This window comes from Sebastes umbrosus, chromosome 21 (assembly GCF_015220745.1).
Source record: "Sebastes umbrosus isolate fSebUmb1 chromosome 21, fSebUmb1.pri, whole genome shotgun sequence".
Taxonomy (NCBI): Eukaryota; Metazoa; Chordata; class Actinopteri; order Perciformes; family Sebastidae; genus Sebastes; species Sebastes umbrosus.
Window position 1 is genome coordinate 14825436 of NC_051289.1, and position 25510 is coordinate 14850945.

At 40.8% G+C, this 25510-nt stretch overlaps 1 protein-coding gene across 1 annotated transcript in view; it reads right to left on the bottom strand.

The window, feature by feature from the left end:
• cntnap2a (contactin associated protein 2a) overlaps window positions 1-25510 on the bottom strand; it is a 396601-nt gene that overhangs the window by 364085 nt on the left and 7006 nt on the right. The window contains exon 4 of the mRNA XM_037756451.1: window positions 23927-24026. Within this exon, the coding sequence (XP_037612379.1) occupies window positions 23927-24026 (100 nt within the window). The remainder of the gene's footprint in view (window positions 1-23926; window positions 24027-25510) is intronic.

Sequence of the window (25510 nt, forward strand, 5' to 3'; positions counted from 1 at the left end):
CTCTCTGTTTCACTTGCTAAATCTGTGGAGGTTCATGTTGCTGCTTAATAGAAATGTACCTCCAAAATGTAATAGTACACCTTGTTTTCAGATAAATGTAATGCCTTTGTTGTGTCCAGAGTGAATTTTGTAAATGCATCCTCGGGGTGAATTCTAAGGTGAATGAAATAACTCCACCATTTGCACTCGGTACGCACACGGTAAAAATAATTATCATGTTTCTGTGAAACAATAACCAACACATTGTTGTTTGAATGAGTTTCATTCACTATATAATGTAAAATGCATAACATCCTGTACAAAAATACAGTATGTTGTGCATTTAACAGCAAAACACAGACAACAGGATGAAGGCACGTACACTATGCAAAAAAAGGAGATGCATTTCATTTCAGGCCTTGTTAATATTGGACCAAGAAACAAAATACATTGATGTTATATTGCAGAAAAAGCAATACTCCCGAGAACAACAGTGACCTCAGATACTGCAGCACATATTGATTCTTTTTTATGCTAATGTTCTTTCAAATAAGCTGGATTCCCACTATACAAAAACAACAAAACAAAAAACTAGAAATGTTCATGTGGTGTCAAATAGAAGGCATCTAACAATTTAGGCCTCAAAGGACACTAATTTGAAGGAAACTAAACAGGCAATATTGAAAATATATTAAAGTAGAGGACCGCATTTCATGATACAAGATTTTACAAAATAATAAAGTATAAAATAACTTAAAGTTTCCCCCAGTGTTTGTTGCTTCCGTGCAGCCTGAGTTACGTGAATGAACTGTATTCAGTTGAGTGTTTATTTATGTCGTCTTTACATCTTTTGCGCGTATTACATGAATAAATTCATCTCATTGGCTTTATGCTATAGTGGGCCTTTTGTTGCACTTGCAGTGGCGTGGTGGTTGTCGTCAGCTATCCACTGCTGTGTCTGTCTGTTCTGTCTGTGGTGAAACACCATGCACCAGAGATGACAGCGAAATGCAAGAGACTCTCAGCTCAGAGACTCTGAGCTGAAATAACACGAGTGCACATAAATTAGGTACATAACATAAATAAACTCTCGTACTGCGTGTTGCAGTCATTCATGGTGTGTGGTGTTTGGCCACGGGCAGGGCTCAGCCCCCTGCTCTTCAAACACACATGGAGCTCAGCAGAGTGGAGGAGAGACGGACAGCGGAGAGTCGGGCTGCACTCGATGTGCTGCTGTGCATGAAAGCAAGCTTTGCGAGTAAAAACACCTGTGTGATAGCTGACGTAAAACCAGATCGGATGTGGCTCGATAGCTCAATATAGCTGATAACCTTAAGAAATGCCTTGATCGGCCCCGATACTGATCTTTGAGATCGGATCGGGACATCTTTAATAGTTAGATCAGCAAAAAAAATGTATCTTTTATTACATTATTATATTAACAGTGGAAACTTAAAGTGATCCCGTCTGTCCGGGTCAAATTGATCACTATGAGCAGATAATTATAATGAATTTTTAATGTTTCACTTTATTCCATCTAACTGACATTTGTAAATTTATTACATGAATATAAAGTAATGAAACGTACAGCTTTGCTATTTACTGGCACGCTGCCAATTCTTCGGCAAAAGCACTTTTTGGGTGAGCTCCAGGCGCTGGCGGCATGAAGGGAGGCGGGTGCCGTTCGTCTGCATGTGCTGCCCACGCTGTGGTGGCGCTGAGGATCGGCTAAGAGTTTCACTTTAAGAGGGCATTACGTGACCAGGTATTATCAATCGATTTGAGAGGGCGGCTTCAACTGCAGGTGTTTTCCCAGTGCGCATTTTCTGTAAGTTAGCCTGAGGAACACCAAGATTCACTGCTGCAATCTCTCTTTATTGAGAGAAAATGACTTTCTATTTCCCGTTATTATTTTTATATGCACGCAGCACCAGCCTCCATCAACGGAGTAAAGTAAAAGACCCAAAAAGAACACTGTGAGCGGACCACTTGATTACTATAAGCGAATTATTTTAACAGCATTTATTATTCTGTCCTGAGCTTTTTGATCGTTATAAGCGGTTATTCAAAGTAACCTTGATCACTGAGTGGTTTCCACTGTATTACCGGTATATATATTTTACCACGGCCACATATTGAGATCATGTGATTGTCTACCGGTTTGTTTGTGAACATAATTAACTCAAGAAGTAAGAGGTGGATTAAAGTACCTATTAACGTGTCAATCGGAAGAACGATTTTTTGTTGATTCCATGACCTTTCATCAAGCTCCACCCTCACCATACTATCTATATAAATCTCTCTGATATTTCATATAAATGGTTTTGAAAGTAAGAGTTAATTGGGTTCAATAATCTGACCCTGGAGACGTACTTCATACAATTAATTGCTTTGTTGCTTTTGATGCACGCAAGCTGACAAGACAGAAAGAAAAAAAAGGAACTACCTTCACCTTCACCTCCTTCATATACTGTTTATACAGTAGTGTTGGCACAAGGTTGGCTACTGCATTGTATTGCATTTATCACTAGTGTACATTACACATTCACGCATCCCCTCTTGAGTATTCTCTCAATACATCGTCGTCAAGTACACCTCAATCACAAGCAATTGTGTTGCATTATGTAGCTCCTATCTGTTTTATGCAGCGTAATTTCTGTTTGAAACGTGTTTTGGTGCTGAATCAAGTGCAGCAATTCCCACTGTGACCCCAGACAAAGCAACAACTTGTCAGTAGAACGACATAGTTGCTCATAGTGACAGATGAAAGTTCTGTACGGGCGTCAGTGGTGGATGAAGTACTCAGTTCCTTTCCTTGAGTAAAAATATACATACCAAATGGAAAAACAAAAAAACCTCCATTCAAAAGCATTAGCAGAAAAATGTGCTCATATATGTATGTATGATGTAAGTCACCGTGATGAATGGTCAGGCAGTTCCTCTACAGTAGCATGTAATTCTCTGTTAATAGTTCAGGACCCTTTACACCCTCTGTGTAATGAATATGAAAAACTCCCCTCAGGACGATGGTACAGGGTACCCACAGCAAAGAGAAACATCTTTAATCCTCTGTCATTTTACTTAACAAATGATCTCATTAGATATTAGAGACAGCTGCTGTTTCTTTAGGATGTCTATTTAAGATACATTATGTATTAACTATTAATATTTTAGCACTCTCATCCCAACTGTTTGGCCCACCATTACTGGTATTCATCATTGTATTCATTATTATTACTTATTTTTTATTTATTTTTTTCCCCCTAATCTCATGTAATTCAACCCATGGCAAAGGAAGCTTCTAAGTGTATGTATGTCTGTGAAGTGTGCGTGTCTGTGAAGCCAAAGACAAATTTTCCACGCAAGTGGACAATAAAGATGTCTATTCTAAGGGCGCTTTAACAACCCAACATTTAGTCTGTTTTAATCAAACTCTGGTGCACTTCAACCCCTGGTGCGGTTTGTCTGGGCATTTGTGAACGCAGTAATCTTCCTCTGGTGCGGATCAAAACAACAATTGGAAACAGTCCAAGGCCACCTCTTGCAATCGGTCTCGGACTGTTTCCAAGCAAACAAAAATGCAGGCTGCCTGCGTGGGTATTTGTTGAAATGGACACAGGTAAATGACAAGAGAGAAGACTGACCTGGTCTTCTGCAGAAGTCTGATGTTTGAGTGACATCTGGGCCGAAGAGAACATACATAATTCGCTAAATAAAGTCCACGAAAATAGTGATATTTATAAAGTAATTGTGGATTAACGGGAGGAAAAGGGATTGGTGCGCATAGTAGATCAGTGCCGAGTCAAAGTGAACAAACGTTGAAAGCAATATATCAAAGTCCGCAATTCCCTGCATAGAAGTGGCAGCTCTGGAGACGAAAAAGATAAATGTGCTCCTTCATACACGCCCCTCAGCAAATTTTTTACCTAATTTGGTCCGCCTCAATTCATGCACCGTGAAACCGAACCAGACTAAATGGAAAACAAATCAATAATGATGTTGTTGAGATAATGTTTTTAGTTTTTAGAAGTTGTTAGAATTCCTGAAAAGTTGACATTGTACAGATACAATATTTTTCCCTGACAACGGCAATAATTTGAGAGTCAATAATCTGAAATTCTGCAAAGTGACTCATAAATACTGTATAGTGGAGTTAACATGTAATCAACATTTCTTTCTGGCATATATTTGCCTTCTCTAACTGACATTACGCCACATTACAAGAAGAAATGTCACAAAAATCAATAAAATACTTCCCAAAAATGTAGATTTAGCTATTCAGACTTGCCAGACAGCCCATTAAAACCACAATACAAAGAACCGTTTTTGTATGATGGAATGAGATGACAAGAGGCATTTTACTCAACAGTGAAGAATATCAAAGTCAAATCATGGTTGTATTATAGTGAGGGGCAGCCACTGTGTAAAATAAGCAGTAAGCGGTTGCTCAGATGTGTAACAGAAATATCCTACGATATGTGCTGCATTTTGTTGCAATGTTCCAACCAAGCATGGTGGCTGAATACATCTGCAGTAAGAATCTGGAGAAGCAGTTGCAGGGCTGCGGAGTATAACACACATCCATTTGACAGCTGCTCAGTACAGTCGGTCTGGTGGCCACTGAACGGATCTACTGGAGGACATAGAGGTTAAGTGTCTTGCTCAAGGGTACTATGCAGTTACTGCTGGAAAAAGGGAAGTGCACTTCAAAACTATTCTCATGCCCACTGCAGCCTTTTTCTCGTCATGTCATCACCTCATCTTGCTGTGATTATGGTGTTGAACGTCATGTGTTAGTCATTCTGGATGAGAGTATCAGACAAGTGTATGTAGACGGACCGAGTCGAATGTAACTAGAGTGCATCTTGATGCTCTTAGAGAGGTTACTGTGAATAAACTGCTATCAGTCGTACATTGTACAACTGGCAATATGAGAAATTGATTTCAGATAGTGTGATTAAGTGTTTTCAACTGTTTCATATGGTTGTAAATTAGCAAACAGGACAGTTGAAAGCTTTAAGGAAAGGAAGACAAGGACAAAGAGATGGGGAAGCAAACAGGAGGTAAAGCAATGAAGATTGAAAACAGAGGACAAGGGAAAGACATGTACTGTAGAGGAAGATTTGTTTGTTTTTGTAATCCCATTTGAGCATAATTACTCCTTTCCGGATACCTCACATGCACCAGCAAAGGCTTTCCATGATACCGGATCAGAGTGCAATACTCGCTAAGGAGTTTAAATCATGTTACAAGCCAACATAGACCTAGTTAAACACTAAACCAGTATTGTTAAAAACAGTTTCAGTCTATTCAACTGCTTTTTTTCAGCTGCGTGGATCCCAAGAATAGCATAAAAATAGAATGGAAAAAGAGCCAGCACCCTGCTGATAGTGCATATAGATAATGTACATCCAATAGGCCGAGATTAGAAAAATGTACTTCTTCACTTTACATAAAATGCTCACATAGCGCAAAAGTGCTGAAGTGAAAGGTCATCAGAACATCATTTTCTTACTATAAAGAGTAACACCACGTCTGCACAGAAGGCGTAGTGTAAGCAGCACTTCAGCAGAGCAGCAGCAGCTTCAGTCCTCCATCTGTGTCTACACAGGATACGTTCAGGCAATGCACATGCATACAATAATGACCTACACTCAATGCGTGTATTGAGTGTATAGGTCAATACCAAAGAAAATAGACAAAGCACAAAAATATGCTTCCACACGAGCAGCGTTGACGAGTGTGAGTGAAACGTGAAAAACACTGCTGAAACGCTTCCTGTGTAAGACAATGGCCATATTGATCTCAGGTATTACAGGTTATCACTTAATTTGTTGGTCAATACATGTCAACATTCCCATATACCACCTAATTCCACTTCTACAAGTAAGGGATAATGTACAGCGAGTCGGTCATTGTTGTGAAATAAACCCCGATGCTGCACAAATGTGTTTGTTTCACAACAATGACCCGCTAGCTGTACATTATCCCACTTATTACACGGCTACTTACTTAAGAAATCAATAATTTGACACAAAACGGTCCGCCAGAGTCCGACATCAGAACTGCGCCCATAGCAACGGTCTGTTATTCATAGCAACGGTCTGCTATTAAAGAAATAACAGACCGTAGACCTGTGATTAACCAATCAGAATTGAGTATTCCACAAAGCCGTGTAATTAAACAGATGTATTTACCACAATCCATCTATAGATGATGCTTCAATTACTTCTTAATAATCTGCATATAATCTCAGCAGCAACAAACCACACAGAAAAACACAACTCAGTGTACTGAATAGATGCATATACTGTAGGCCTATTCAGGTTCTGTTATCAATATCATCCCCTATTTACAAGGATGTCTTGGACCCTATAAAACCACATGATGCCACACCACTGTTTAGCATCATATGTTTAGCTTTAATAGGCTACAAATCCATTGAAGATGCCAGGTGAAAACCCCCCACTGTTATTCTATTTTTAGTAATTTATGTCTACATCAACCTGTCTTCATGTGGGAGTCGGGGGGATTAGCGCTCTGAACCTCACATGCACAAACAAGCCTTGATGCACAACAGGCATGCACAGAGGTAAATAAGACACACACACGCACACACTCCCCATTAGGATGGCTTCACAAGATCACCCATTACCACCTCTTTGAAGTGTGCGAGTTGCTAATGGTTTTGGATCCCATTCAGGGAGAGTCTGTGGCCTGTCTGTCCATTAGCTAGCTGACACACTCTGCTGACTAAACACAACACTTCCAGTGCCCTTGTCTGCAGTTCCTCTCTCCCATGCCAACCCCTTTATCTGGGAGATGAAAGTAGCACTGATTTTGTGTGGCTCTGTGTTTATTTGTGTGTGTATGTCTGCATATATAGAGTATAGGTTTAAGTACGATTGCCTGATATTGTTTGAGCAATTCAGAGGATCGAAAGAGAAGAGTATAGCGGGGCAGAGGACTACATTATTTCCCATTTAACACTTTTGGTTTGGTTAAACTGCTGGATGAGTACAGACTTTGACTCGTTTTGTGGCCAATTGAATAAAATCATTTGTAATTCATTTGTGGTCTCTTGTAAGCGTAAGCCATTTATTGGATGCTTTTATCTAAAGTATCTTGCACCATGGTAATACATGCAGTGTGCTTTTTCAAGTTATAAATTGCCAATTGACATTATCTACACTGAACCAAAGCCCAATAAATGTGGCAGCCGTCAGGTTTTAAAGGGCAAAAAAATGTCACTCTCTTTCAAATTGGGGAATCTTGTTATAGCCTCTCGGTAAAGTTTAACGTTTGTGGGAGGACTGCTTTTTAAACTAACTGCCTTTCCAGTTCTGTTTCATTAAAAAAAGAGTTGTTCATCTGTTCAAATTTATGGCTGGCAATTGGCAGTTTAAGTTTATTTTCTGTTCCAACTAATGTTAAGACTGGCATTTGATGAGCAATGCTGTCATTTATACTGACTTATTATAGAAACCAGTCAGCTTATTTCTTTATTTGGTTTGTGCAAAACACTAAATACAAACTGACTAACACAGACTCAATTAACCATTCACACACAAAACCAACAAAATGTTTACAAGATTGGAAAGGTATTCAACAATTAAGCTACTGACCCACAACAACAACAACATTGATAATATGTATTTCTCTATAAAGTACTGTGTTGGAAGTCACAAAATAATGCCAACGAATAATTAAACAAGTTATAAACTTTGATGAGTTGGTGAATGAACTAACTAAGTACATATAAACTAAACAGCTGATGGAATGAGTATCATAACTGGGAGGGAACTATTCTAAAAATAAACAAATAACTGAATAACAATAGAAATACCAAATCAAAATGTATTGTTGCTCTGCTGGCCACAGCCATCTGCCAGCAAAAGGCTGACTGCCTATGTCACTGACCACCGGGGACTATAAAGACTTGATTAAACACCCTGGTGCACGGACTACACCAGCTTCACAACCAGCCAAAAGAACCAGACCCCACACTGAGCTTTTAGGGCAGCACTTTGTGTCCTTCAAAGGGTGCCAAAGAGCATTCGCCTCTCCTCTGCTCTCACAGTCAATCGATAGCACACTTTTCTGCCTCCTTAGTAAAAAGCAAAGAAGATGTCTGCTGCACTAAGAAGGTGTGTGTGTGTGTGTGTGTGTGCGCGCGAGTCGATGTCGCGTCTGATTGTCCATTTCCGAAACAACGCATGGAGAAACCTGTAGAGACAAACTGACATGTGCACATGCAAGCACACGCACGTACACACATTCACTAACCCATTCATACTCAGACGCGCACGCAGGAATCAGAATGCTTACATATTCTATCCATCGCCCAAACTGTTGAAATACAGGAGCATGGTAGGGTGGTGACTGAGTAGATAAATCTATAAATCAGATTTGATTTTTCCTGTCTGCCCTGTCCGTACTCAGTCAGCATCTCTGGTCGTCCCAGACACAGATTAAAGGGCTGAAACTGATCTGTGATCAGCCATGCTGTAATCCCCTCCATGTTGGCCACCATCATTTCATCTCTAGACAACCGATGGAGATGCCAGCAGACAGGATGAGCATTTATTAAGTAATGATATTAAAACTAATTCCCAAATATGTACATTTTGGAATCACAATTTGGAAGCACGCAGTGAATTTTCAACGCTGTGCACTCATTAACCAACAGTTTAATGGGGAATTAATGAAATTCCAAATTAATCAACTGAGCTGCTAAAGGATTGACCTAACTCAATCTACAGCTGTGCTGCTGTCTTCAATATTGTCTTTGTGACACTTTCAGCAGCTCTAAATTGAGCTCATTCTTAATAAACTCACACAGCATATTAATTAGTAATTTGACCTATTTCCACAAAAGGTCAGGATTAACCGGAATTATTGCTGGAGAGCATATTAACAGACTTCACTGAGAGTGGGAGGAGGGGTGGCGGCAGAAAAAGATAGTCCAACACAGAAACATTTCCCAGTAACCGAAACCCTTTCGAGAACTCACCATTTTTCACAAGCAGAAACTGGTTCATGTAATAGTTCATTGGCCACGGTTCCTAAACCTAAAAGAGTCCAAGCAGCTGACACACATTTCATTGAGCCAGTATAAGTGCAGAGGTAGAGTTGGCAGAAATGAAAATCACTGACTAATCAAATGCAAGCTGTACAAGAATCTAATTTAGGGGACTGCTCTTTTTAAATAGAACGAGTTGATTGATAAAAAGCAAAAGGCATAAGTGGAATTGAGGAAAGCTCAGTTTCTGAAAGGCCTGACCCCAAAATGCAAGAAATAGTTATACTAATTAGTTGCATTTATTGACAAAAGGAGAGAAATGCAGGTATTTTAACATCACAAATCTCAGACATATTTCTGGTTCCTCTAAGTAGCATGACTGAAGTAGCCTGCTGTCTATAAAGTGCCATTTAGTTAGCTGATGTGCTACATCTGTTGTTGATTTCTTGCAGAAATATTTCACTTCTTCTTTGAGAAAATATTCCACTACATACAATAAAAGGCATTTCAAGCAGTTATTTCATCTTAATAGTGCAAAACTGACATGAGAGGAGGTGTGGGCCCAGCATCGGTGTCATGGTCACCAAACCAAGGCTTGCTTTTGTCAAGTAAATGTTGTGTCAGTGTTGTTTAGACCTGATAATCTAGACAGCTTGAGTGAGAGGTGAAACGTACATAAAGAGGAGGTGGGTACAGACAGCAAGATAAGGAGAGACAAAATGGTTAAGGAAAGTCAGAAGACCAAGATATGAAGCAACATGAAAGAGAGACAAAGACAAGGTGGCATTAAACAGAGAGAAAGAAGAATGAAGAGCGGATAAGAGTGAGAGGCAACCTGAGTGAATGAAACAGTCTGGAGTGCAAAAGAGAGAAATGAGGGAAGGAGAGAGACGAGCACACAGACAAAGACAGATGGAGACCAAGAGAGGGAGAAGAAGGTGAAAAAAAGCCACGGTGAAAGAAAAATATAGAGGAAGGCCGAGAGGAGGCAGGTGAAAGAAAAGTATAAAGAGGAAGCAGTGACCCCTGTCTGACTAATCTTAGCTCGCACTGTAACAGCACCTTGAACCAGAGCTAATGGACCACATCCACATCTCGCCTCAACTCTCGCTTTTTCTCCATCTTATACACACACAAAGGTGTTTTAAGTGTCCACACTTACACACATACACACCTAGGCTCTGCTATACACATACATACACATTGACAACTACAAGTATGTGTTCACCTGAAGCAATTCGTTGCCCCCCGCCCGCGCACACACACACAAAGATGTGTTAAAGCCAAGGCAGGTGTGTTGCAGTACAGACTGCGTACAACCAGATCAAAATCAGTTCATTTATTCACTGAACTCTACTGTGTTTTGTCATCTCAGTGCTGCTAGTGTTGCAGCACTGCTCTCCTTATTGACAGCCAACAGTGTTGCATTTCACTGCATATGCGAGTGACAATAAGGCCCAACCCCAATGTCCTCACTCACAGACTTTGAGGCGTGTTCTTCCGAAGTCCGTGAGGGTTTAGGGCTGTCCCACTGTCAAATCGTCAAGTGCAGGAGGGCTTTCTCGCACATATTTTGAGCCCTTTTATGAGCACTTTTGGTAAGTCTGCATTTCTGCAGACTTCGCCTGAGAGAATTACCCACAATGCATAGCACTGTGACGTTATATACAGGGTTACCACAGTTACCTGGGGAAGCCCGGAGGCGTAAAAAAACAAAAACAAGATCAAATTAAAAACACGTGAAATCAGAGTAATGCAAGTATTAGACTATGTTACACAGCTGGTTTATTCATCAACCACTTCTTTTAATTTTGGTTAATGAGGTTTGACAAAAACAAGTAAATTCATCTTTCGACTGTTACCTCTCATCTCGTAAGGTAAGAGCCTGGAAGATGTTCAAATAGGCAGTACAAAAACGTAAAATAAAAACCCACAATTGGCATCTTCAAGGTTACATGTTATGTCGCCGCAGAGTGCAGTCCCATTTGTATTTGTACTATTTCAAGCCCTTGCAGCTTCTCACACTCAACTTACTAGGTGACGTCAATCAAGTCCCTGAGGGTTCAGGGCTGAAGGCCTTAGGGGGGACATTGGGATTAGGACTTGAATGTGAAAATTGATTTGGTCGCACCGGTGATTGACGCCTGGGTTGGCAAAATCCATGGATTTGTTAAACTCAGACGGTAACAAATCGGTTAGCTTTCCTTTCTTATTAGCAAAGAGCAGTATGCAAAGGGACCTTCAGTCTTTGCATCAAGTAGGTCGTAAAAAATAAGGAGGGACAAATTTAGAAGGCTACGCTTGTTATTTCAATGTGTCAGATACATATTTAACAAATATGTAAGTATTGGATCAGACTCGTTACCGGCAGACACCCAGTATTAAAGAACTCGGATCAGGATCGGGGTCAAAAATACATAAAAACACACACACACACATACACTGTGTGAATCCTTGTGTATGTGGCAATCAGAGATTGTTCCAATACTCTGCGAGAGACCAGACCTGGACATCCCAACTACTGAGCACCTTAACCACTGTTTCCTCCTGGCTGAGCCCGTCCACACACACACACACACACACACACTCCACAAGAACATGTGCGCACACGATGCATGCAACCACACGTAACGACACACACATGTTCATTCAAGCACGCCCAAGGGAACACAATGAACATGTGTTCATTTGCAGCAACAGATCCAAACATACCTGCACACACATACACACACTCAGAGATCTATTTGTCCCTAAGCCAAGTCTATTGAAAGCAGTGGTGTGATTTTAGCATAAATGTTGTGTGCATAAACAACGTAGACAACTCCAGTTTGCCTTTCCAGTTACATTTCTTCTCTTAATTTTCTGTCACTCATACATGCACCACAGTGAGACACTCACAAATACACACACCAAGTCATGCACACAGTCAGGACATGCACACATTGCAGCTTCACTATGAAATAGAGATACACACACAGAAATACACAGGTTATGTTTTCCAAGTGACTGGCTGGCTACAGTATGTTCCCATTCTGCCTCTGTGCTTTTCCTCTGAGTCTAAAGAGAAAAAGGAGGAGTGTTTCTTCAATGGAAGTAGCCCAAAGATTAATTCACTTAATCTTGGGCTGTGAATGGGGTATTCAAGCGGCTTAAAAAACAAATTGAATGCAAAGGCTGAGAGTAATAACAACATTTGTCTTAGCTGCGGCACAATGCCCTTTTCCACTGCGCTCTTCCACATGAGCTGGTGGCTAGATTTCCAACATCCATTATGACAGAAAGGGACTTGTGCGTACGCACATGTACGTACATGCACGGTCTGACAAACGCACAAACTCGCTCTCTCACACACACACACACACACATTTTGACTATGCTACCTAACTGTATGTATGGAGTGACAAAAAAGATGGAAAGTGAAAGTGAGAGTATGGCTGTGTACGTTTGCGCGTGCATGCTTAAGTGAGACAGCTGGACAGATGTTGTGCTGCCGTTTTGAATGTGTAATCCCCAGATTCATCATGTTACCCATCAGGCATGTGCAGATCAAAGGGTTAATGTTGCAGAATATAGGTTAAACTCAGAGAGGGAGACGGGCAAGAGCAACAGTTTAATTATCTGCTGAAATACGTTCGATGCGAGCCTATATATTTCAAGAATTACAGCTTCATATTGCTAGACCACTGGCAAACTCTTGGCTAATGACTTAGTAATGTAGGCTGATTATTTTTACATGAGCAATAACTAATTAGTTAATGTAATTGTCTCAAGGACTCATTAAATCACTGTACTCACTATGTAATGTACTCACTATGACTAAATAATGTATGTGTGATTAATCAGTGTTTTCCCTCTATATGTCTCCTGCAATTTTGCGGCAAATTGATAATTTGATATCTAATATCACACTCATGTCAAAGGAAAATTTAAGTGGGGTTTTTTTATCAATTATTAAAACGTTTGAATGATTTGAAAATAGCTGTTTATACAGAGCAGTGAGCATACTGAATAGTAGTAGAGTGTCATTAAAAGTTCACATTATGACACAGTTACATCTCTGCCGTTCTGATGATCATATGATTTTTTATGATTAACATTTTTAAGGGGGCTTGGGGAACCACTATGCTGGTTGTGTCATTTTGCATGTTACTATGGATCACTCTTGCATTCCGAGTCAGGAACCACATTAGTCATACTAAATAAACTCAAAGGTCAAAATAATAATTACAGAAATTATTATATTTCCTCAGTGCATGAGTTAATTGCCAGCAGGACGTTAGCTGGGGTACAATCAGCTTGGATTTGAAGCAAACACAAAGCACAAAAGATATAACAAACACATAATGGTCTGGAGATCAATCTCAGAACAGACCACTGAGGCGTTTACTGCCTCCATGTGGCAAGGGAACTCAAACTCAAAGTGAAGGCAAGTCAAACTGCACCCAGGCACCCAACCAGGAAGTTCACATATTAAAAGCAATTTGACTGATGAGAGGCGGTGCTTTAAAAAAGCAATATGTAATAAAGCAATAACATGCCACTGTAATTAAAACATGCAGCAAATTGTCAATAAGTGCTATGCTTTTATCAATAACAATTAAAACAGAAAAATTACATTGATTATTATTGTTCTTCCAAGTAACATAGTGCCTCTAGTATTAGTATAGATTTTCAGTCACCTGCTGAATGAACAAACGTGCATTTATTAGTAATTTTACTGAAAAGTTTAAAACGGAAAACCAAAGTCACCTGACTGGAAATGCTGCCCACCACGACAGCGCCTCGGATTCAGTCCTCGGCTGCAGCTTGGCCAGCTACATCATCAAACGTGACTGGCAGTATTCATGTGTGGGATGCCAGTGAGGGATCATGTCCTCGTTGTTGCACTAGCAACTTTATGTATTTACACCGATGCCTTCTCTAGCATTGGATGTACTTCAAGAGCACGTCCAATGGTTATAACACTCTACACTCTAGTCAGTGTGTCTAAACCTTCTCCCTGCCACTGACAGAGGTGACTGCCCAGTTATATTTTGTGCTGCTTTTGACACTGTTGTTTTGACACTGATGATTCGGGTCAGGTTCACTTACACTGCTTTTAACTGCTCTTTCTAACACCTTCAGTACCCTGGTGCAGCTCAGTTCTGGTATTCCCCTAAAATTAATCTAGGCCAGATGTTGTACCATATCTATTAGCTTCCTCTTAGTGATTTAACTGGTACATTTGAGGCTAAATCATTTCAACTCCATTCTGTACAGTTTTGGGAAACCTCGGCCTGTTTTAATCTTGCAGCAAAATCAACTGTAAGGTGGTAAATACAGAGGGTTACTCAGGTTTCCTACAGTCCAATCAGCATCAATTTCAAGTCCGTGTCTCCTCACTTGACCTGAAAAATGTATTGTTTTTAATGGACAAACATGGGAAAGCATGGTGACTGCTTTGAAGAAGGACAAATTTATCTCGTAAAATCGGTTACTAAATAAATTTGAAGCAAAAAACAGACATTGCAGTTGCACAACCTTGCTTCGTTTTAGATCTGCAACATCTACAGTTATTGTTGATAAGGTTCAGGAGTTTCAGAGGCTGGAACGTCACATTATCTTCTAAACCTCTCGACATAGTCTGCTGATGGGGCAGGTTCAACTCTAGTGACTCAGTGGATTTATAAACCAACATCTTGTAGCAAAAACTGAGCTCTTGAGATTTCGGGATTCTCAGGTCAGCCGACTTAGTACCATCTTATTTATTCCATCTTACAACCTTCTTTGACAGAAATATTTGTTAACTGTTATTCCGATTTTAATTATTTTCAATTTTGTTTTGTTTTATCAGCTGTTATTTTTACTTTATCATTTTTAGTATTTTATCATTTTTTTAAATTTGATCTTTTTTCACTGACACTTTGCGTTCATAAAGTAGGTCCTATAGAGACTAATTTGAAATGATGATGATGATAATAATGATGATGATGATGATGACGATGATGTGCAATAAGTGGATTTTAAGTGGATATTCACATCAACTGAAAAAGCAGTTATGAACGCTGTTAAATGATCAGTCAAGTTGTAAAAAAAGCCAGGTATCACCAAAGTGAAGTGCAGTATTAGGTGACATGGCCCGGTCCATTTCCTGACTAATGCAAGGTTGCGTTCTGATGCAGCTAATAACAAGCTGGTAATATTGAACGACAAGGTGTCAGAGAAAATCCTCGCCTCCTGACCGTCTCTCTTGAAGCTGTCTCTCCTCATCCTTCCCTCTTTTCTGATAAATGACGCCAATTCGCTTGTCCTCCTCTCTTCCTCCCCCTATCCTGCCAGCCTACTCTCCGTCTCAGAGACCCTTGTCTAACGAGGTGGACAGATTCTGACGGGTTCACATGAGAACACATTCCACTAGAATAACTTTCACATCCTGCGCGTTTGCACATGCACACACACACACACACACACACACTTGCAGTGCCTCATACAGAGAAGCATGCATGCACATGCAGTACCTTCAAATGTAGAATTACACAATTACGGGGTTCCCAATTATTGCATGTAAAGTCAGTAATATTCAATGTGTGTATGTGTGTGTCTGAGCAGGGCAGAGAGGTAGGTGTGAGCTGCATGGTGTGGGCCTCTGTGTGTGTGGGAGTGTGTGTGTGCATGTTACGTTACTGACATTGTTAAGGGAATTATGCTGCATGACTTGTCTGTGCGCATTTGTATCACTGTGGCCTTGCTCCCATGATGAAACATAGATAGCCTCACAGTAGCATTCACTTCCAAGAGAGAAAGTTCACTTCTTCAAGGAGACCGATACAGCAGTTCAAGTATAAAGCTGACAGGAAATAGAAAACAGTCATGGTGCTCTGGCTCTGACAATTTCTTACTAAGAAAATCAACAAAAAGCATGTACAGTAAGCATGATGGTTTTGGTAATTTATTAACTTTGTGCGTGTTTGAATATATATTTTGAAATGTGCAAGAGTGAAGGTTTTTCTCAGTTAACTTGTGTATCCTAATATCACAATGTGTGACCATGCAAAGTTGTTAAGATATCTTTGTCAAGTCAAATTCGTATTCATGTATTATGGGCTGTATGAAATGAAGCAATTCTGATTTCCTAGTGCTATGAAAATAAAGTGTTTTTTGGAAAGCAGTGGATTGTAGGTCAAGCATTTTTGTCTCAAAAGCACTGTCATGAATTCATGTTTCGGTGGGATGAAATATTCATACTCTGACGGGGCGAGCAAATTTTAAGAGCTGCATGAGGCCGAAAGAGGAGAACACAGTGTCGCGGTGTCGGTTTGGCTGCGATCCATGTCAGTCTGGTTGTTGCGAAGGACAGACAGAGTAGGTGCTGCTTTGAGAGTTTGCATGAGCATGCACAAGCATACGCATCACATTACTCTCTTGAAACAATACAGTCACACGGCAGTTTGTGAAATAGTCAGGAAATTGAATTTATTCTATTTATATAGACAAATTGATTGGCTAGATTGACTTGGTTAAACTGAGGCAACAAACTACTTAGTTAGGCTTAGGAAAAGATCGTGGTTTGGGTTAAAATAACCCCGAAAGTGCCGTAACTTAGAGCTTCAATAGGCAGAACGTTTTTGGCATCATTGGGCAAAAATTCCATAATAACCTTTCAGCATATTGTAATCCAAGTGTTTTACATTTTAGGCGAGAAATAGGCATTACAGTGACAGAATATTGATTCATATTTGATCAGCACTGCCTAGTTTGACCGTTTGGTCAGAGTTCGCGAGTGAGTGACAGATGGCTCATAGACTGCAGCTGGACGGCAGACTCCAGATCAGCTCTGACTGGTTGTTTTCCTCCGGTCTGTGAAACCTTGTCGATGCCATTAGGAGCACCGGAGGACGCAGAGGCACATGAATTTTTTCAGATTACCTGTCTCATGCACTACTGTCAGGATATAGTGACAATTTTATAAAAATTACTTTTTTAAATCATATTTGCTCCAACCTCGTCTACTGCTGCTTTAAGTATGGAAGTTATGTGGCAAATGACGTAACTTTGACTTTCACACGGAACACAAACACCTGTCTCCTGGGTGAAAGTCCTGTGTTTTTTGACCCACCCCGACCTCCTCCCTACGCGGCGTTCGCTGCTCTTTATACTTCCCGGTTCACAATTATGTGGATTACATACGAATTGATTTTGTGCTGACCATCACAAAAAAAAAACGAAATTTGTGTCTTTGTACACAAATCAATACGTTAAATTCCGTGACTATTTCACAAACTGCTGTGCGACTGGGCTGCTTGAAAATCGTATTAGTAATCAGGAGTAAAACGACAGGGGGACAGATTGTGAGAAGAGAGATCGGGTGGTTGAAAAAAAGAAGACGAAAAAAATACAAGGAGGGAGGAAAGTGATTATGGCCAGATGATGAAACCACTGAGGGGAGCCAAGTAGGGATAGAGAGAATTAGAGATAGTTAGGGACAAGAAAAAGGGCAGGAGGCGAGAGGGGGAGAAAACTGAATGAAATGATGAGAGACAGGCTGTGGAGACTAAGAGGGAAGGAGTAGGAGGGAGCAAGACGAATCATCAGAGGTAGTTAGGGATAGCATTTTTTTTTTTTTAAGAGGCATAAAGACAGGCGAGAGGAATCAGGAGGAGCTGGAAGGAGAATGGAGAACTAGACCTTGTTTCCTAATTCTGGCTAACTTGACTCGATTGCATGTTTAAATCTACCAATGTGGACAAACCCACACACACACACACACACACACAAAACACAGACAGGTGCCCACATATAAATACACAGGGCCCAAACAAAGCCAAACATCAAGTATTGAGCGGATCTAATCTGAGCCAAACCAGTCTGCTTCCTCCAGCTCTAATCCTATTATTACCACCTCCTACTGGGAGCCAACACACACACACACACACACAAGATACTACATAAGGCTACACAACTGGCATCAGGTCTGCATGTGCGTTGGTCACAGTGACTCATTTGTTCACAGTAGAAATGCTGCTTTCCTCAATGTCACTGTGGTAGGACTGCGAGGACATACCAGATTATTCTCTTGTTTGAGTTTTGTTCAAACTCAACCGAGAACATGTGTGTTGGCAACAGAAAACAACTGAACACTTCCATGTTGTTTCACACGGTACATAATGAATTATATCGAAGAACAGGAAACTCTGTCTTGGCCTGTGTGGCCCTGGAGGTGCAACCAGACTGATGTCTATGTCAAATGGCCTGGCATGCTTAATGAGATGAGAAAAGGCTAATCTGATTCTATAAAAGACAGGCTCTAGGGGCATCCCATTTAGCCACCCACAGTGTCACTAACGCACTGACTTAAAGGCACATCCTTTACAGTTCACACTGGTGCTGAGAACAGGGCTCGACAGGTTGACAGGTTGCCATTGGCAACCAATTAATGGCCTTAGGTTGCCATCAGTGGCATCCACTTTTTATCATCTAAAAATAGGGACAGCAAAACGTGCACCCTAGAATAAATATTTTTCTAATATTTATTGCCCACATTCTGATGCTACATGATGTGGTGTTGGCTCTCTCAGTCTCCTCAGCTGGATTCAGCGGACTAAGCAGAATCAAGACAGATTGGAGGTCATCTCTGAAAGTAGAGATGATGGATAAGCTGATGTCGGTGTCACTTGAGGGACCCAAAATTCAAGACTTTAATGCTGAAGGGCAAATGGATTTGCGGTGGGAATCAGCACAAAAGTCCAGAAAACCAAAATTTGAAAGGGAGAGAATGGATGAACAAGCAACCAGTGACCTGCTGGATTCATTCATTCAACAGCTGCACTACTGGTATTTTGCATACCAGGAATTGAGGGTGGCTAAGTTAATGGTATAATATTTAACCGTTGGCGGTTGCTGTTTGAAAACACACAACATTCAAATGTAGCCCCTCCTCCTCGACTCAACGAGCAAGCTATAGAGTGAATGAATAGAGGGAGCGGCGTTAGTGAGAACATAGCAGTGAATCACAGAAATAAAACTTTATTTTCTGATTGTTTCATGGCGGTTACATTCTAAAGCATAAATAAACACGACCACAATTATGCACAACCCAATGCCAAGTTGCCGGATTTGGAATGAATGCAGCAGAAGGGCAGGCTTCCTTCTGTCCGCTCTGTGTGTGGCTAAGCCCTGCTCTCGGTCATAGGGAAAAACTGTCTGGAGCACACGCACATAAAAAACACACAACCCGTTCTCATCCGTGAAATACAGCCGCTTTGCATCTAACAGAGCTAAAGGGGGACTTGTACGCATTGATTTATAATGCTTGTGCCTCAGTATCAGACGCCGAGGGGAGCGGGGAAAGCAAATATTTGACGACCCGAACGGGCTGCACACCTTGCACGCTGTTATTGGCGGGGGGTTGCACAATGGATGTATTAAGAGAACTGGATACAACGTTGGAGGCGGGGCCCCGTTCATCCTATGAAAATTGCACAGTGGCGCACGATGCCAAAATGGCTCGACTTCCGTCTGGAAAAATACCCGGATCTTCCGGCGATCTTCCGCATCCATTTCGTCACGGTCTGGGTCTCATTCTCATGAACGGAGGAAGGGAAGTAACTCTGGATTTGGCTATTAGTGCATTTTAGAACTTTTAGGACCTAATGATTCAAATAAGGGCTATTAGAGTGTTCGTACTGGGGAGTTGATTTACCTCAAAAAAATTATCTGCTGAGTTACATACGTCTCTTTCCCAATGTAAGTCTATGGAAAAAAGTATTTTTGGGCCCAATAGCATCACGTGACAAACACGGACGTTGTAGTTCCGCCATTTGGCCATTACGAAAATTGGGATCAACGACCGGCGCTCTTCCTGGGGGCTTTGGTTACACCCCCACGTGGAGCCGAAAGGCTGTTTGCTGAAACATAGAAACGTCCCGAACACAACAAAATAAGAAGACAAGGGTCTCTGTAGATACAGACACCACCACACACTTAGTGTGTCTAGTAGTGGGTCATAACTGATGAGTGAGAGGGATTATTTTTGTATTAGTCTATACATTGTTTTTTTTAGGAAATTCTTGAATATTATACCTTTAACTGATAACGCTTAAGATTCAAATTCTCTAAGGTGTCAGATAAAACACAAACTGCAAATAATTTAGTTTGGTTACTGTAATAAAGCTTTTATTCTTTTACGTTGCATTTGCATTATTAAGTTGACGTATATCGGCATAGTATATTAACTACTCAAAAACATAAGGTGACTGAAAATGGCAACCATATTTTCAGTTTCCGCAACCAAAAGCTGTTGCCTGATTTCCAGTCTGGCAACCACTTTTACAAGTTAGTGTTGAGCCCTGGACAACGTTAAATGTTTAAACCCTGTCCTTTATGCAGGGAGCGATGAATAGGTATAGTGCAAAGCAAAGCAGGAGAGTTCGAGGATCCTCAAATGAAAGATTAGCTGTTTCATAAAAGTAAACTGTTAATATCCATGAATAATGTATGACTGGGCCAAATAGCTGTGCATATAAAATATACTTCAAGTACAGTATGTAGCACATACGCATTGAGCTGATAATTCTGTCAGAAAGTGGCCATGTGAACCATCTTCATCAGAGAAATGTGTTGATTTGAATTGCAAATGGAAAAATTAATGTCCCGATGATTATAAGACATCTTAGGAGGTGGTGAGAGACCTTGCCTCAGACACACTACAACAACAACACATTTACATACTGTACAGTGACAACTCATTAGAGCGTACAGCTGAAGTACAACAAGGACAAACAAAATCTTCTTTTGTTCAGTTGTGTGAGTGCCTGTGTGCACCTTCGTGCTTATGTGAGTTTGTATCTCTGAGTGTTTCTTGTATATCCTTGTATGTGTCTCATCTAATTTTGACAGAGCGCAATAGATGTTCAGAAATTGATAACACTGTGCTAGCCAATTAAGTGATACTGCAATGCAACATAAAACTGACAGACGCTTTAGGAGCAGCTTGCGTAGGAGAAAATCCCTGGATTATAGCTCAACATACAACCCTTTGAAGAACCATACATGCAAAAACATACTGTATACATAAACATGCATATAAATCCATGTAAACGTGGGCAAAACATAAATGAATCTCTCTGTATTGCTCTCTCTCTCTCTTTCTTTCATTGGTACACACACCTCAAAGAAGCATTATCAGCATGCACTTGGGAGACTCCACACAGTCGGTGGGCCAACCAGCCCATTGACTTTTAGTCTGTGAGTGTTTGCCCCGGTAGGATGGAAATGTTAATCTTTTTTAGTCCGTGCCTCAGACCATTGGTCACAATGACACTGTCTATTCCCCCGAGTGTTTCACATCCAGTCCCTGAGGAGGGATAAAGTCAGCACTCGGATTTAAGCTCAGGGGTGGAACTGCTGGTCCGATTCAACATGCTGTTTGTATGACTTTCTCTCTCTCTCGCTCTCTCTCCGTCACACACACACACACACACTCGCTTGCTTGCCTCTCATATTGCAAATCCTACCCTGATCCTTCTCCGCACTTTGATATTCCTGTTGTGTCGTTGTCTTATATTTTGTAATGCAACATATATTGATATGCTACGGATCTTTGGTTCTCAACATTTTTCACGTCAAGGACACCTTAATTGATGAACATAAGGGCATGGACCCCCCATTTGATAAGATTTCGCTTCACGGACCTCCATATGAAAATATTTTGTTTGCTAGATATTATTAAGACCAGAATTCTATAATTGTCAACTACGGAGGCGATAACTGTAGAGGAAGTGAAACCATCAGAATAGTGCCTCTTATGACTCTTGATACAGTTAGAGATGCACCGATCTGACTTTTTCAGTCCCGATACTGATAGCGATACCTGGGCTTTGGGTATCGGCCAATACCGTGTACCGATCCGATACCAGTGTATGCCTCACTGTGTGGAAGTGACTGGCATCATTCTTTTATGTGTAAGGCACCATCAGGCTTGACTTAAACATTGCTTTCTTAACTTTACAATACATAGATATACATTTAGTGTTGTTTATTATTACAATAATAAATCGTACAGACTTGGTAAAAAATCTTCAAAATTAACAGGAATTACATTTAAAGTGTAAACCTTTTTAATGCAGCAACAAATTGGTCAACAGGAATTAAAATTACAATATATATAGTATACAAACAAAACATTTAATTTAATAGATCAGCCCCGATATATATCGGTGCATCCCTAACATATGTTATTGGATTTTTATTCAAACATATGTATAAATTGTACATAAAAATGCATTTTACCTCACTATTTAAAGGATAATTTACATAATACTAAGTTTACAGCGACTTCTTCTTTCTTATGGTTGCCTCTTGTACAACACTTTAAAATATTAATGGGGAGTACAATTTTGTTTAGTACAGGCATTCATTTATGTCAGAAAGCATTTAGATATACTATGTAGTTTTAAAGATTCATCAGGTCGACATTTTTATATTTTATTCATTACAAGTTTTTTTTAAATCAACCTTGTTCAAGCCTAGCAGCTGAAGTTTTCTTTAACAAGACACTAAAATCTCTACTCTCTCTCCAGGGACACTGATGACCCAGTCAGACCTGCCAATTGAGTTTTATAAATAAAGTGTTGTCACTGTGACACCTCTTCGCTGTGAGGAGGTCGCTATGGAGCAACACTTTGGTGAAAGAAAGAAAAACGCACTGCCCATCTCCTCTCCTCCAACTCTCCATCTCTCTCTTTCCTCCTCTGTCTCTGCTGACGCGCACACGCAGACATATCTATGCGCGTCTCGCATCGTTGTTGTCTGACTGTCGGGATGATTAATGAGGCGCGTCTCCGGACACATTCATCCGGGACCCCGAGGAGCCCCGGCGATCACCGGAGGGAATCAGTCACAGCGGCTCAGTCACCGTCAGCAACAACCGGAATGACACCGAAACCAAGAGTGGATGTTTCCAGGAAAAAAACAAACTGTGCATTAAAGCTTAGAAATATCAGGGAGATGATGCATTTTTAAAATATGAGTATGCATAATAACATACTACATAAATACCAAGAATCCCTTTGGAAGATGGTCAATAAAATGCACAAACATGTGCAATTGCAGGTGATTTGCAAGTTGCAGTTATTGATACGCCAAAAGAAGATCATCCTCGGCTAAACCTAAAGTCTTAAATGTGTGGGGCTTTTATAACCATGTAAAACAGATCCATTCCTTATGTCTGAGTTATTATAAGTTGTCTCCAAGTTTCCCAGTGACTGATTTGCTGAAACATAAAAGTTGGCTAAAATTGACCTGGTAATAGAGGAGAGACTAATCAAAATTCAAATTGAAACTTCATGAACACCCTAAATTAGACCCAAGCAAATAGGCTCAAAATGAGAAATCTTTAAAATGCCCCTGAGTCACTGACAGAGAAGACTTCCACAAAGTCCATTAGACCAAAAACTCCTATAAATTTGGAGATTCAATGAATTTCTTTGGGGGCTTATCCAGTGCAATGGCCTGAAAACAAATGATTTTATATAATGTTAATCCCCAAAGAAATCCCTGGACGGAAGAATAGCCATTTATGAAATGGGTTCAAACTGTCACTCAAATGCACTCTGCCCTCCGGATTGAGACTGCAACAAAACCTCACACTGACACACTGAAATGTCGGCTAAATCCAGACCTTTCTGGAAGATCAAAATCACCCAAAATCAATGACAAAAATCCCGAGGAGTTAACACGTGTATAGGTCTAAAACTCAGAAGCTATAACCCCTCTCCATCTCCCTTCCAGCATGCTGGCGCTCAGTTGGCACCACCGTGGAGGATGGATACCTGCAGCCCAGCCGGTAATACGCGCACCTTTTCTGCACTCTGTGCTCCAGAGACAAGGCTCAGTGCAGACTCATCCAAAAAAAAAAATGAAAAATGAAAAATTAGAATAACAACTTACGGGTTGTTGGCAAAGCTCCGTGCACACAGTTGCTGCAAATCCACAAAGCGACCGGCAATAACAACAACGTCAATCCCCGGGCAGGACGGTGCCGGTGCATCTTCACGGCCGGGTGTTGGACGCACACAGAGCCGGAGAGAGAGAGAGAGAGAGAGAGGACTCAGATAAAAACACAACAGGGTGATGGAGGAGGAGGAGGAGGAGGTGACGCCAGTCGGTCCGTCAGACTCGCTTCGCAGTTGAGGACTGGCGAAGAGGAGCCTGGCTGCACGGACTCTCTCTCTCTCTCTCTCTCTCTCTCTCTCTCACTCTCTCACTCTCACTCTCACCCCCTTCTCTCTCTCTCTCTCTCTCTCTCTCCAATAAAGAGATGATGTAAGGATCGCGCGCCGACTAAACAGGCTGGCCCTGATGTGCTCGCACCGCACTTCTTCTTCTTCTTCTCTCTGCAGCTCTCTCTCTCTCTCTCTCTCTCGTCCTCCTTATTACGCGATTCTCTCCCCCCAAATAAAACAAAAACCTCCACCTTGCACAGGACGAATAGGTGGTGCGACTGTAGAGTTTATACAGTCAGTGTGGCTCCAGTAGTATAGTTCAAGGAGGCATGACTGTGCGCATCAGCTCCAATCCACTGAACTGATTTCTCCTCTCCAGAAGCTCCGGTGCGCTGTCCGCGGTGCTGAACTGAACTTATCTCAGTCTCTTTCTCTCTCTCTCTCTCTCTCTCTCCTCTCCTCTCTCTCTCTCTCTCTCTCTAATGTCTTTCTGTTTCTTATAGCCAGACAGTGCCCCCCTCCTTCTCAAGGTGGTGGTAGTCCTGTACTCTTTTCCTCACATCAAAATAAAAAAAAAACACACGACCTCTACAGTCACTTTAGGTCTTAGTGTCTCTCCTCATCTCTCCTATTTACCTACCTTCCTTGTCAAAATGCTTTTTTATGGGTCTGCATGAGGATGATTAATGTAATCATTAACAAACAGTCCTAAACATGTGTGGTATGTAGTTGCACATTTTGTCAGAGATAGGCTAAATGATATGAATGAGTTCATAAAATGTGAAATTATTATTTATGTTTTACACGTTTAGAAATGTGTATCTCAACTTGTTCTGGCATGTTACTAGGGCTGCAGAGAACATGCTCTTGGATTGTTGTTGTAAACGACACAAAAATACATCTTCTAATGCATGTAAAAATGAAATGATTACACATTTATTGAAAACGTCTATCCTCAGTTAAGTGAAATCTGTCGCTGATGTGCACTTTTATCTTACTTGTGTATGTGTATTACGTTGATCTCTGTTATATTGCTTCCACATTGCATGAATTTATGTGTTTTGAGGAGCAAATCTACAGTACAACAGTTTATTTTCAAGTAACTCTCAAGTCATTTTCAAGAGGCTCAGGGCTGGATTTGGCTCGGCCAGTCAATGGACTTACGTTCTTGATCTAAAGAAGCTTGTTATTTAGCTCTGTGGGTGTTGAATGACATCTTATGTTAATAAGAAAGGAAATCTTTAAATTATGAACTGACTTTGGCTCCTTCTATTTGTGCCATCATTAAACACTGGTGGTCACTATTGAC